General features: G+C 40.4%; 1 protein-coding gene across 1 annotated transcript in view; it reads right to left on the bottom strand.

Moving 5' to 3' along the window:
* The window catches only part of abcc3 (ATP-binding cassette, sub-family C (CFTR/MRP), member 3), a 47,810-nt gene extending 35,408 nt beyond the window's left edge, over nt 1-12,402 (bottom strand). The window contains exon 1 of the mRNA XM_080049298.1: nt 12,063-12,402. Coding sequence (XP_079905424.1) covers nt 12,063-12,098 — 36 coding nt within the window. The 5' untranslated portion in view covers nt 12,099-12,402. The remainder of the gene's footprint in view (nt 1-12,062) is intronic.
* Nucleotides 12,403-14,887: the final 2,485 nt, after the last annotated feature.

Genomic DNA, 14,887 nt, shown 5'->3' with positions numbered 1-14,887 from the left:
AAATTTCAACATAACCAGTTTTACAAGCAACATGTCAGAATAAGGTTATAGGTCAAAGACACAGCAACCTGACCTCGATCCTCAGACAGTGAACATAGGTTATTTCAGATCAGTGTGAAAACAAATTTGATTGGTACATGGTCAGCAGAACCTTGCAATTGTCAATTTGCAACTTAAAATCGATTGAGGCCCCTTCCGTTGCTTCCAAAAAAAATGTTTAAACTTTCCCACAGGTGATCAAAACACGTCAATGTTTAACTTTTTCCATGACATTGTAATTGAAAACAGTATGATTCATTTGATATTGCTGCAGTGCAGAATAACAATAACTGAGCGTTCCAGAGGACATCCGGGGAAGAAAGGTAACGTAAACATGGGCCTGGGTGAGATGCAGAGCACTGGCGGAGCGGTTATCTACTCCCCCGGACAAACACTGTTGAAGGCCCACCCACAGATAGAACACAAGATAAACACAGCTGCCAGCCTCCAGCCCCTCTCCATTCATCACCACACCCGTGTGCTCAAGCATGTGCACACGGCTGAGTGTGTGTGAAAGTGTTTGTGAATGTGTGGTGGTAAGGAGTCGACAGGCTATTGCTTGTGTGTGCGTGCAGTGCGGTGTGGAGGGAGAGGGCAGCTCAAAAATGTCTCTCCCTATTTGACGAGTTGTAAACGTTTTGGCATAAGCCCTGAACACACATACATGCATGTTGAACTGCTAGTTTTCAAAAAGCTCCTCGTTTTTGTTTTTCTAACCCAAATGTGTGAACTTTGAACTTCCCCCTCTTTCAACTTCATGTCTTTCATGTACACCCAATCAGAACATGTTTGTAATCTTTCCCGGAGAATTGGATTGCACTGTGGCCCTTATAATGACTCGACAGAAAAACCGAGTAAACACATAAGACATAAACAAACATATTGTCATTCAATTGCCTTTAATCCATTCTAACAAACCTGGAGTGTGTGTGCTTCCCGAAGAACTAACAGATCTAATACATCATCTGAGTTAAGATGTAGGAGCTAGAGCAACCCACTCCTGGAAATCAATGCATGCCCCAAAAACAAATCTCAACAAATTAAAGGTGGAGTCAGCGATTCTGCAGAACGCTTGTTGTCAAAATCCCTTTTTGTCAAAATCAGTGGATATCTCCTCACAGAACGCTATCTGTCAGTACTGCGTGTGCACTGAAAATTAAAGAAATACAGTGTAAAGTATATTTATTTAGAACCAATGGCCTCAAATGTGTGCACAGCATAACCACCTATATGCCATCCAGTCCAGCATGTCTTCTCATGCTAGCAACAACCCATTTTTTTGTGTTCATACTGCATGTTAAAAAAAAAAAAAACAGAGTAGACCAGAGTACTAAAAGTAAATCCCAAACTTGAAAGCATTCAGATAACTCCACTGCACACTGGGGGAAGGCAGTGAGCACACACAACCACATCACCCTGAATCTTATGTTGGTGACAAAGGCACTAAATATACATATAACGTTGTTGAATTACAATCTCTGTTAAGGCGGCTCACCTTTCCAATGGAATGAACATGTGAGCATTTGAGACTGTCAGAAGACTTGAAGACTTTTGTGTTTTGGGGAGGGGGGCGGGAAGAAATGTCATAATTTTCACGGAGATAAATAAATAAAAGCTATGATTTGTAAACCCTTTGGTTGCCATGAAGAAAGGGGTTCATGCACACCTACAACACACTCCTTTGTAAAAAAAAATCTTTCATCTGATACTGGGTTTTCTACATTGAAGCGGTTCCAAACTGTGGCCTTATAAGGTTTAAGCTTGCCGATGCTATCTGACACTGTATTACATGCAGAGCTTTGAAAACGTGACCAATCAATATTGTTTCACACGCAAATAAGTGACAATGAAGTAAATGAAACAAAAAAAACACACTTTGAATTATGCCTTAAGGTGAGACACTACATTGCAGGCAAAAACATTATTTTTTCAAGCTAGTCAATTTTGAGATTAGTGGCTGGCTTTTAGAGATTTTTTGCTTCCATAACATTTCTCATTTCATACTAGTATTAATAAAGGGTCCAAAATGTACATTAAGGTGTTTATGTGACTTGAACTGGTCTGTCTGTGTCTGTATATTTCTCATGCACCACCGTCTTTAACAGCCATTAGCTCCACATTCTTTTTTTTTCCCCCAATACTCTGAACCAAAAACCTGAACTTTTAAAGCACTTACATTAATTAAACTTTCCATTATCATTCTTCGAACAATTCTGAAGGTTATTACAGAGGGATTTGTTCATATGTTGTTATTTTTCTGATTTATGATCCACTTTTTTCTTAAAAACATGCTGAACATGCATTTTGAAGACCTGTACATAGTATTTTTTTGATTTATAAAATGAAAGGCGGGATTCAAAATCTGTTCAGGTAACACTTTGGACACTGATATGTTTTAAATAAATGAAAGAAAGGTTTTTAAAGTCTAACCTTCTCCAACATCTAGATTGTTGGTATTTAACACACAGAATAGATCCTACTAAATGCATAGTGTCTGACTTTCACTCCATTTCACCTGAAACCTGGAGCTTTGACAAAGGGTGAGGTGAATGCATTTACAAGCGATAACAGCCAGCAGGCAGAGACAAAGACATGCAGCCAACTCCCCTTAGCTGGGCCATTTACATGATAACGTTTGCAGTGGGGATGCAAATTAAAATTCTTGGCCGAAACCGAATAAAACTAAACATTTGGCCGAAACCGAATACCGAAAGCGGCTTTTGCAGTTTTGTTTATTTATTTTGCCAATTCTTTCAACATTGCATACATGAACTCCCAAATGTTCTCCTCAAACATAGCCTACAACTAAACAGCAACCCTAAATAAATAAAGAAACAGTAAAACCTTCAAATCTAAGAGTAAACTTAACATTTTACTAGGAATTTAATTGTGAACCACTCACTGATTTGTACCTTGACTTATGAGGATGAATACAAAAAGATCGACTTATTGCCTTTTTTTTTCTTTTTTGCAGTGCAGTGCAGGTTGAGTTGCTCTAAAAAAAAGTGCACCACAGCTCCCTCCGTAATGTTCAGACTTCAGAATTTGCATCAAAGCCTAATGATCATAACAATGAGAGGCTTTAAACGATGTCCATGCTTAGGAGGTGATAGTAACTTTTTCGGCTGTAGACTGAAACTAACGGGGGGAGGCGGCTCACTGGACATACATGTATTCTTTAGTCACGCAGTCAGTTAGCTAACATGGCTCTGTGTATTCAGGCTCGAGAAATGCAATCAGATCGTAGGAGCCTTTCCCCCCAACAGGGATATCTCCGTTTGTCATTTTAGCCGTCAAACCAGTGTTTATTTGCGCTGCGGCTCTCACCGGCGACGAGGTGTCACTGTGAATGACACCGTTACCAACCGTCACTGAGTTTCACCAGGTGAATTTGCTCGCGCAAGGCTTGTGTCTTTCTAAGGTGATTTAACAACAGTATTGGACTAGCGTTTTAACTTAATGCTGCTTAAAGCATTGCACTGCGGCGTGTTTTATCCAGTTTGAAAAAATGCTCCCACACTGGACTCTGATATTTTCATGCACACACCTTACAGACTGCTCCTGCTCCGCACTCACGAAGAGACGTGGACTCGCATACACGGTTACGTCTCTCTTTACTTCCATTTCCTGGTTTACAAGCGTGCAGCTCTTTTAAATATTTCCTTATTGTCATTTAGTTCGTCAATTTTCTGTTATTTGTTCGGCCTTTTAACTGTTTCGGGCCGAAACTGAAAATGACTTATTCTGCCATTTTCGGCCGAACATTTTCGGTGGCCGAATGTTCGGTGCATCCCTAGTTTGCAGTCTTGAAAGCGTAAACTTCTGAAACCAGGTTCCAGAGTGGAATCTTCACATTAAAAGCATTTCCCTGGACAAATGTGAGTTGACTTTTATTTTGAAGCAGAAAGGGACAGGAAGGTAGCACTGACACAGCCCATTCACAGAGTCTTTAAGGTCCATGCTCACAGTCCAGCAGTGCTCCAGTCACTAGCAGCATGTCTTCTGTTTTCACAAGTTCGACGCGGTGAAATAAGAGGACAGAAAGCTTGTCATTTGCAATACTTGTATCCCTATAAGCTCACACCAAAAGCTTCATGAACGTTAGTGGCATTCATTTTCGGTTACAGTAAACGGATTGTTTACATGCGCCAAATTGCACCGGAAGAGCTATCTATTAGTCTATAAGAGTCAGCCAACTACTGGCTAGGCATGCGTACTACAGCGTTTTCGGCCTGTTATCCCGAAACTGTGTGCATAGTTAAAGTTTTCAAAACAATTGCATTTAAACGTAAAGGAAAAACCTTCCCGTTTTCAGCAAGACTGTTGTCATGTAAAGATGGCCTCAGTGGACAAGGGTATTGAAACTAGGCCACTATAGGATGAAGCAGCTAGTGCTAACTTGCAGCTCTGGCATCTTGCTCCCTTGTGTGAGGCTCATTAACTGAATAGAATGGTTGCCTAGCACCTAGTTATTATCACAGGAAGGTTTCAGAGCCATAGGGATCAAACCCTAACACCTGACTGAGCAAACACAAGTTACATCAGTTTGGGGAAATGATCACTGCTTGATGAGCATGAACAGAATCAGTGTTAAAGGTGCACTATGTAACTTTGGGTGTGTCAGAGAAATGAACATGTTCTAAGGTATATTCTCATAAGTGAATAAACAAACTTTCCTCACAGGTAAATTGGATCCCTGGAACCCTGTTCAAAGTAAGAAAGCTACCTGAAAACTTCCACTGTATATTTTGTTTACAAACATATTCTAGAATAACGTTCGGTTTGAGATAAAAAATAATTTTGTTTGGATTTGTGATCATAGAATTATTCCATTCTAATAATTAAATGTAACTAAATATGTTTTGTAAACTAACTGCAGACCCTACAAGCGTAAGGAAATCCCCTTCCCCTAAAACTGAATAGTGTCACTTTTAACAGAGTCAGATCTAATCGGGTTGGATGCAATCAGCAATTGCCGTTTATTTTACATTAATCAACTTAAACTTTAAAGAATATTAAATCCTTGTTTTAAAAAGAACTTCCCAGTAATATGAGTGAAGTAGCAATGAATGTTGCAGTTATAGAAGTAATCCCTGCCTCCTAAATGTCCAACCTCTTTCACACCCCACACCTCCACTTTAAATCTGATAACTAATTCACGGTTATTAATTCAACCTTTACAAAGCCCCACGTGAGCCAAAAGAGAACAAACAACTCCAACGATGAAAAAGAGCGCCCACGCCGGTACAAACCAATCCCGTCATTTTACTGTTCAACCAAACTTTACATTAATCATATCGCTAACTTGTCATGTTTGATTACACAATATGTGATTGTCTTTGTCATCTGCATTGGAAAGAATGCAGCTATTGTAAACTGTAAAGGTGACATTTAACAGCTCTACACTAAGGACAAAGCACTTGGAGGCAATAACCTCTAACATGCTTTCTGATCATCCATCAAATTACAGTTGAACTCTGACTCAAAAAGAATTGGGATGTGCCAGCTCTGACACTACATTCAGATTGTACAGTATATAAAGGGTGCGAGTGACATATACTTTAAGTCTATACTTCTGTGGCCTGGGCTTTTTAGATAACTTGCACCATACTAGAATACAATAAGTTCCTTCTCTACTCTCTTTTGTCTGTGCTCTTTGCTTCTCAGTGACTCAATGTTATGTGTATATACATTCACCAAAGATTTAACTGAAGACGTGAATGCAGGCTTTCTGCCCTCTCAGCTAGAAGAATTCCACATTGTGCTCAAATCTGTAATGTTACACAAGGGAGCTCCATTTCCTGGATGAAATCCAAAACATCTGCTGCGACCCTTTTCAATGGATGTCATGTCATGGTATAGGCCTACAGTAGATCTATACTATAAGTGGGCATTATGGACAATAATGGGCTTAAACAACATTAGTGGTGGTACAGCCTTATGCAGTAAGTAGGCGCCAGCTCCAAAACAATTTGGTAAAGCACACTGACAAAACTTAGTTTAAACTGATTCTATACTGACAGTCGGGAAAGGAAACACTAAAACAATGTAAAGTATTGATACACACTTAAAGATGCATTAGAAGAGTACTCCAGTAATTCAGCATTGCACTTAGGGCTGGGCAATTAATAGAAAGTTAATTGAAACTGGCATTCAGAACCTTTTGTTAACCAACGCAATCTCGCCCATGTTGGTTATATTCAGGGGGAGGGGCTCTTTTTGCAAATTATTTTCCATTGTTTGCTAACATTTTTATTTATTTCCTACTGTTTTAAGAACTTGATTTCTCCTCATCAAAACAAGCACCTACAATACCCAAAGTGCAACTTGACAGTATGTCAGAGATGTGGGTGTGTTGTGCTTATGTAGCCTCTAACCTCTGGCTTAAAGCAGACACCAGCGGCAGGCCGCAGAGGATAAACCCAAACCCTAACCAGTTTTACACAGCCTTCAGAATCAAATTCAGAATGCTTTCATCATATCCAATATTCCACTTGGGCTGCAGTCAGACTGATCATAGCATCAAAACCTTCATTTGAATGTAACAGAATGCCACATCATCTGGCAATGCTAATTCAAAAATGCAAACGTTCATTATTAGATTCTAAGCGAGGTAGTTTAGATTAGCATAATGACTACACACAGATGTTTGTGTTCAGATTTAAAGAAATTACATTTAACACATTAGTTATTGTGCTGGTAGGTACATTGTGTTACCTTTAACCAACAGCTGGCAGTGAAATCATGATCAAATGTGAAGGATCACAACTCAGCCAGCCATGGAGCGGCTAAGGCTCACTTAGGTAAGTGGAAAAGAGGTATTACATTGATTAATCTGCAATAGGAAGTCCGTCCTTACTGCTCAAACTGTTTCCTCAACTAACTTGACTTATTTCTCCAGTTTCACTTCATAGTAAATGACTCTAAGTATAATTTGTTGATCACATGTGGTTAACTACAAGTACTAGGGAACTGCAAGACCGTTTATGCTGAAATGTCACATTATTCAATAGCAGCTTCTTTGGTTAAATCCAAAGGCTGGTGCATAGCAGTGACGATTAATCAGTAGCAGCCAATCAACACCCTTGTAAAGCAGTGCAGGAGGTGGCTTCTTCTACGCCTCTCCAGTGTATTTAAAGGGTTTGAGAAAATAGATTGCAGCAGGCTGTCCATCTGTTCCCTCTTAACAGTGAAAAGCTGTGGAGTTGTGTGAATGGGAGGCTGACGACAGTAAAGACTGCAGGAGCACACAAATCGCTGCTGGCCATGTTCGCTCACACTCTTGAAATGGAAAACATTGGCTGTGTGTTATTATTGGATCCGATGTCTTCATACCTTACTGGACAGTGCCGGATTGATTAAAATGCAGATAATAGGATGGAACAAAAGTGCATGATTCAGAAGGAATTAGCTTTCTGACTTCGAGATGAAAGAAAAAACAATAATGAAAATGTTGCAGAACACACAGGAAGTGACTCAGACTGTCTGGGTATTAAATCCCAGACCAGCCCGCTGCAGGATGAAGATAACATGAAGAAGAAAAAAATAGGTTGACAGGAATTTGACTTGTGCTAATAGATACTTAATTACATTTAAACGAGAGTCACAAGGCTGTGAAAATGCCTACTTATTCTGTGGTGTTGATGAGACAATTTCCCAACTCAATTCCTGATCTGTTGCTGGTTAGCAGTCTTTCAGTTCAGGAAAAGGATGTTTGTGTCTTTTAAGGAGTCGTTGTTGCAATGGTGCGCTCTGCATCAACCCCACGCTAGTGTGTATATAGTAAGAGCTTTGGAAGTTGCTTTTACTTAATGATAATTATTTAGAAATAAATTAAAGGTGAAGTCAGTGATTTGGCATAAGTGAATATATGTCTCTGGTCACGATTCTCTACCTGTCCGTCCTTTGTGTTCGCTGAAGAATAAATCCGGTGATAACACACTGTCTTGCTCTGTAAACTGTTACGTAAACAAAGCATATATAGTACGTACAATAAAGTATTAGGGCCACATATATTCATACATCATTGAGGTCACCCCTCAATGATTTCTCGAGCATTGCATGAACAAAGGTTAAATGAAATAATATCTACAAACATATGACTTGCACTTGTCCGTCTTGGCAGTTTGATAAAGATTCTGAATGCATCATTTAACACCGCCTGCAGTGATTTAATTTTATCCTTACTATCTCTGCCCCACAAGTAGGCTGTATGGAGTGTAGTAGGTAAACTAGTAGGCTCTAAAAAGGGATATACTGTACGTATGTATCTTAAAACATATAGACTTGGACTGGATAAATAACAAAATACAATTCAGGGAAAAATAAATAAATAAAATCGCCTCCAGGGAAATGCTTTCTCCATTTTCTGCTGTTTCTATATAAAAACAGAAAGTTACTTTAATAAACAAAGGGGTCCCAGCGTAGCTAACATTTCATTGAAAGGATAACTAAGCAGTAATTGTTTTGATGTCAGTACAGTGAGACATTTTCTATTACAGACTACATTTCTCAGGAAAGAAAAATGTGTCACTACACCATCTTGATTTCTAAGAGAGAACATACCTTAACAAAAAGCCCACTACCTTGTGAGGAGCATGGAACTTTCCCACCAAATGTTCCTTGTCATCATGACTCGGACTTCTTCAATTACAACAGAAACTTCCTTTTTTCAGTTTCCATTGGGCTCCTCCCTACATCACCCAATCCCTCAATGAAGACACAAACTATTCCAGCCTTAAGCAACGCCTTATAGTGCCAACAGTCTACTGGGACAATACAGTACATCTCAGGCAAAGGTGTGTGTGTGTGTGTGTGTGTGTAAGCACTTTGAATGGCCTTGTATTTGAACTGTGCTATATAAATAAACTTGCCTTGTGTGTGTGTGTGTGTGTGTGTGCGTGTGTGTGTGTGTGTGTGTGTGTGTGTGTGTGTGTGTGTGTGTGTGTGTGTGTGTGTGTGTGTGTGTGTGCGCGCGCGCGCGTGTGTGTGTGTGTGTGTGTGTGTGTGTGGGTGTGGGTGTGTGTGCGTTCCAGGCACAGTCTGAGTTAACATCAAGTTATAGATAGCGTCACAATTACTACAGACTGGTGTGTTTGAACCAATATAGAAAAATTATCTCACCAAAAGGAGCGCTTGATTGATCTCCCTGAACAGATGAAGTTTGCCCAGTTTTCCAAGGGTTTCTGAGCATTTTAAAACAATTGTCATTCAGTATTTATACTCGATAAATACCTCTATATGTGGTTTTCATTGCGGCTGGTAGAGTCCACCATTCATGCGCTGGATTCAAATAAAGTGCATGTTATCTAGTGCTATTTTATGAACTAAATCTTTATATCATCACCATGATTAGCGTTAGCCATGATTATTAATCATGAATGTCTCTTTTGTCAACCAGAGTTGCGGGCCACATACTAAACACTTCCAAGAACTGCGATACAATTGAAAGGCTAATCCCACTAAGCCTTTTGGGTGAGATTGTTTTACATACTGCTTTTTGCAAAGTCAAGAATTCATAAGCAGACAGAGTCAGACCAGGTCACACACCATGCAAATCCTTTCCCAGCCAACGCCTCCAGCTACATGCTGAAAAACATGCATGTACCCGTACAGTTAACTCTAATGAGCTAAAGCACCCTGTACAATAAATGCATTATGCATTGCCACTACACACAACAGTACAAAAAATCCTGAAAATATTTCTTATCAACACTTGATGACAGGAGGGGAACCAAAGACATTCAATTGCAGGCTTTCACTTAAAGCCACCGTTACATCAGGATATTAGCAGAGCCGCAGGACTATCAAAGCACCTGTTTGTTTGTGATTTAGCTATCATCAGCTAGAGATAAAGGTGCGGGTTGTACCACATTTTATAAACAATAAATTCATTGGCCTGGCCTTAGTGTTGTAGTGACTTGTTTGAATACTGGGGGACTACAGCTGCAGCGGTTCACGTCACCTCCGATGGACTTGTTAATAAATCAGTCGGTCAGGCGTTTGGTGACGGCTCGAATGTAACCAACAAAAAGTTACGCACTAAAGCTTTGATAAGATTTTACCCCAAACACGGGACGTCTGAATCTCAGGAATTTCTAATAACATATTCAAAGCTGAGCTACTAACCAACATTTTTACATTTACAACAGAATTTAATGACTGTGTTGAATGAAGGGTTTGCTTATGGCGATGACCCACAGAGAATGATCGTACATTGTGAGGCGGCTTCATGCACGTGACATAAACACAAGTGTGGAGTAAGTGACTATTGGCTCGGCTTGTTAATATTTTACTATCCTTTCACAGAAAATCAATTTGGCAGCACAACCAATTCAGTTCGGTTCACAAACCAATCACAATATTTCACACAGCACAATATTTCTCCCCAGGCACTCATTCTAGAGAACCCCGATTTACAACAACAACAGTTCTATAAACAGACTTCCCCATAGATACACAGAGGGAACAAAAGGTGAAAATCAAAGAAGAAGCAATGACCTTGCAGCATCTGCATTCTCAAAAGCGCTACGTTTTGAGCTGCATGCCACACAGGCTTGATTAGGTACAGTCACATGGCTCAAAATGGTCCATAGTTTTGAATGGTCGTTCATGCTTTTAGGTTGTCTAAATGTCTACATGTTATGGGGTGACCGTGGCTCAGTTGGTAGAGCGGGTTGGCCAATGACCCAAGGGTTGGCGGTTCGATCCCCGCCCGGGCCACTGTGTCATGGTTGTTGTGTCCTTAGGCAAGACACTTCACCCACCTTGCTGTATATTTGAGGTGGTTGTCGGAGGGGCCGTTGGCGCGGAATGGCAGCCACGCTTCCGTCAGTCTGCCACAGGGCAGCTGTGGCTACTATCGTAGTTTACCACCACCGGTATGACTGTGTGTGAATGAATGGAACCTGGAACCCTGTAAGCGCTTTGAGTCCTTAGGGAATAAAGCGCTATATAAATTCTATCCATTATTATTTTGTGTCAGGTTCAAACAGTTTTCTCCCCTGCCATGCATGCAGCACCGCGGGGACATCAACTAAATGGAAGTTTTAAAAAATTAATTATTCATTCTTTTGGGAACAAAACTACTTTGAATGTAAATAATACATATGGTGTCTGAATTACACAGCTTTTTTTAATGGAAGCTTGTACTATTACAATAGTTGTAATATCAACATAACAGATGATTCCAAACTTTTGAATTGTTTTTGTATATGCACTTGTGGCATCAGTGGCATAATCCCAGGTAGTTTACAGGTGTAGCGAATGATATTTGCAGGTCTAGGACTATTATGAAAAAGGAAGTGGTGGAGGAAAGAGAAAGTTTTCATAATATCCCCACTGGGATAAAAGTAACTGCACAACAGCCAATCCATGGTATTTCCCCTCTCCTATAATATTCATTATACTGATACTATGAACAAGGAGTATTTATGTGCCAAATAGCATAGTAATAGGCTAGTAACCTACTTAATTCCGTCTAAAGACCTTTTATAAAGTGACTTGCACTACTGTAGGCCTTGATGTTATTTTATCACCATACAAAAATATTCCCAGTGGAACCATAGTGTCTTTAGGCTAGACATTAGATAGCCTACTTCACACTCTTGTATCCCTTCGCGTTGCTTTCACTCATTCCTATAGCTAGGCTACTGTATACTGACTTGGAGATAAGTTTATCTTGCTGGAGGTGGGAGTGTTTCCTCTTCGAGATAAAAGCAGGAGGCTACAGTGTCCAACTTCTTCAATTCAGAAAAAGAAAACACTGTAATTCAACGTGACGTTAATTGGGAGCTTGTTAACACAGTGAAGACTATTTAAGAGGGTTATTTATAGTTAGCCGCTAGCCTGGTGTGTAAGCTACTATTAATGAGTGGCTACCGGCTAAGAAAACAAACGCACACACTGTCATGACCTTTTACAACATTGTCAGGTAGTACCGCCAAGTATACACAAGGCCAATTGAGTTATTAGTATCTTGTAGTATGACAGTGACAGACACAACAATCACGTAGCCTACTCACCCAAAAGGGGAGATCTGGTCCACACAGCCTCTCCATCTCCGTCACGGCGGGAGAACGTGAACCAGCGCCGTGAGAAGAGCTTGTTATCCCCTCTACAGGTCGAGTCCTTCCTCGCTCCTACAGGCTCTGCTCTAGTCTCGACTCTGGTTCGTAGTAAAAAAGACGCGGCTCGGGAGCTGTCACGTGCCACCCTACACGGACAGGTATGTGCGGGTGTGTCTGTGTGTGTGTGTGTGTTCTCGTTTTTCACAGAGTGTACACCCCCCACCCCAGCCCGGACCAGCGCGGAAGGACCAACAGACCGGTGCCAGGAAACGTTCCGCTCCTTCCGCTCCGACTAGAGACGTGAACGAAAAGAAATCATTCGGAGCCAAAGAATAATTCTTTCTATGGGCGTCCGCTTATACCAAGCCCCGCCCTCCTCTCTCTCTCTCTCTCTCTCTCTCTCTCTCTCTCTCTCACTCTCTCTCTCTCTCTCTCTCTCTCTCTCTCTCTCTCTCTCTCTCTCTCTCACACACACACACACACACGCGCGCGCGCGCGCTCAAGTTCAACATGATTCACTGACATGACTCGACAACACGAGGGCACATTTGCTGCGTCACGTCACGTGCCCAGCTTTGAGGTGAGGAAAAGCAAGATCCTACAGGTAGAACCGGACCTAGATAAGATGGGTGTCAAACCAATTAATGCTACATTCCAGGCCAGAGGTGAGGCTTTGGAAGATAAATGTACATTAAGTAGCCTGGGCCTATACATACAAATGTGAAGGTGACAGCTGGACTAGCTCATTGTGTTGGGCAGCTCCCATTGTAAATAGCCTTCAAGGTGAGTTTCTGGCTGAGTATCATCAATGAGGATCAATGAAAAGCGTGAGTCAAATTTCTTGACAGATTGTTGCTCTAATGAACAGATCAGAAGATGCACAAACATGCACCGCTCCTCAGATCCACCCACCTGCCTGCATGTGCCTTCATGTCTCTGGTACTGAATAAAGACGTTTTGCAGTGACTGTAAGTGTAAACACATCATGCTCGCATTGCTTGATCTGGCATGTAAGTAGGCTAACTAAGTAGGCTACATTCATTAAGTTGTGATCTTCTTGAGTAGGCCTTCCATTCTGTGCATTCCAACTCGACTCCATAACAACTCATAGGGAACTATTGTGCTTTTTACTTTTATCTGTCAGCTTAAAGCTAGAGTAACTTATGTTGATCATTCTGAGTAATTACAACAACACTATCAGTGCATCTATGAGGTAATAAGCCTTCGGTGATGGCACATGGATTTAATAACTTCTGCTGTAGGCCTAACCTTCGTCTAGATTTTTCTTACCAGTAAAATCAACAACTGAAACATTCTGTGACATTTATGATTGAAAAAGATACACACTATATCCTTAAAGGTGCAGTGTGTAATATGACATCATCAAGAAATGTCTAAAAAGTTCTAGAATGAAACGCTCCCTGGGTAACCCCAACCCTTTTGAATAATAACAGAAGCTACAGTGGCCTTCAAGGACAAGAACAATTCTAAATTTAAACAATGCACCTGATGACATTCCAAAAACATGGATTCCTCCATAAGACTTGCCTGCTCAATGTACAAAATGTAATATTAATATTTGTAATTCTCCGCTCAGGAGGATAATTCAGATTATTGGCAGAGTTGATTTTACACCAATGAGGACATATTTATGAATGAGGATATTGATTTTAGCTAATAAATTACTTAAAATGTTACACAGTGTCCCTTTAAGTCACTGCATCTTTTTTACAGATTCAGAGTTATAGCACACATTGTTGATATTCAACGAAAAACAGAAGTAGGTGTTCCATGAATTAACTATTTAGCTATAGATAAATGTTTAACCCAACAGATAATGACAGACTGGATTAGAGTGGATCTCATTGTTATAGATGATGTGTGTACTGAAGATCCTGCATTGGCTACAATATTTTAGGACAATTAACATGTGTTCATATGCACAGACTTACTGTACATTGTTTGGGATATTATGAATGTTTTCTATTATGTGAACTGTGTAGTAGAAGTAGGTGTCATTTATTGTATATGCATAGCAGCTTTATCATTATTACATTTGCTATGGCTAGTTTTTATACACATGGATGTTGGCCTTAGTGTGCTGACTATGTAAGTAAAAGTTCTATAGCACAGTACAGTTCTTTTGATAACAGCATTTGGACTTTGCGTTGATGATGTAATATCAATGAAGGCTCTGTTATATTCAAGAGAGCCAGCATGCACAACCCCACGTCCCAGATACTGAAGCATCTGAAATGGAACTTCATTAATTTCATTGTTAACACATGGGATTTCCCTTGTCATCTGTCAAGTGGTTTTTATGAAAAATTGTCTATGAGTAACATTGACTTGTAAATAAACACTTGACAAATGGAGATGGGGGTATCTTGTCACACACACAAGGGCCATTAAAGCTACCAGAGCTGCCACCAGTGACGGAAATGGAGCTACCCAGGGGGGAGAGGCCTGGTCTGCACAGCTGGTCCATTTCTCCTAGGACACGGGGGAATAACATTAGTGGTTAATACACACCCAGCAAGGCGCCCTGGGACTGCACTGTATATCTTAGAAATCCAACTGTTACACTGCTACAGAGGACCCAAGGCAAGTAACAGCTCATTTCAGCTGTGAGTTTATTAAAACAAGAAAGAAAAAAAGACTTACAGTAAGCAAGAGGATATTACTCTATAAAAAAGGCCAGATTTTCAGACATCTTCAAAACATTTCACAGTGTGCACGTGACATGTCTCCTCTTACAATAAAACAGATGCATGTCTCAA

Source organism: Ammodytes marinus (genome assembly GCF_949987685.1).
Source record: "Ammodytes marinus genome assembly, chromosome: 20".
NCBI lineage: Eukaryota > Metazoa > Chordata > Actinopteri > Uranoscopiformes > Ammodytidae > Ammodytes > Ammodytes marinus.
The sequence above is the reverse complement of the archived record's forward strand: the minus strand, read 5'-3'. Positions and strand labels throughout refer to the sequence as shown.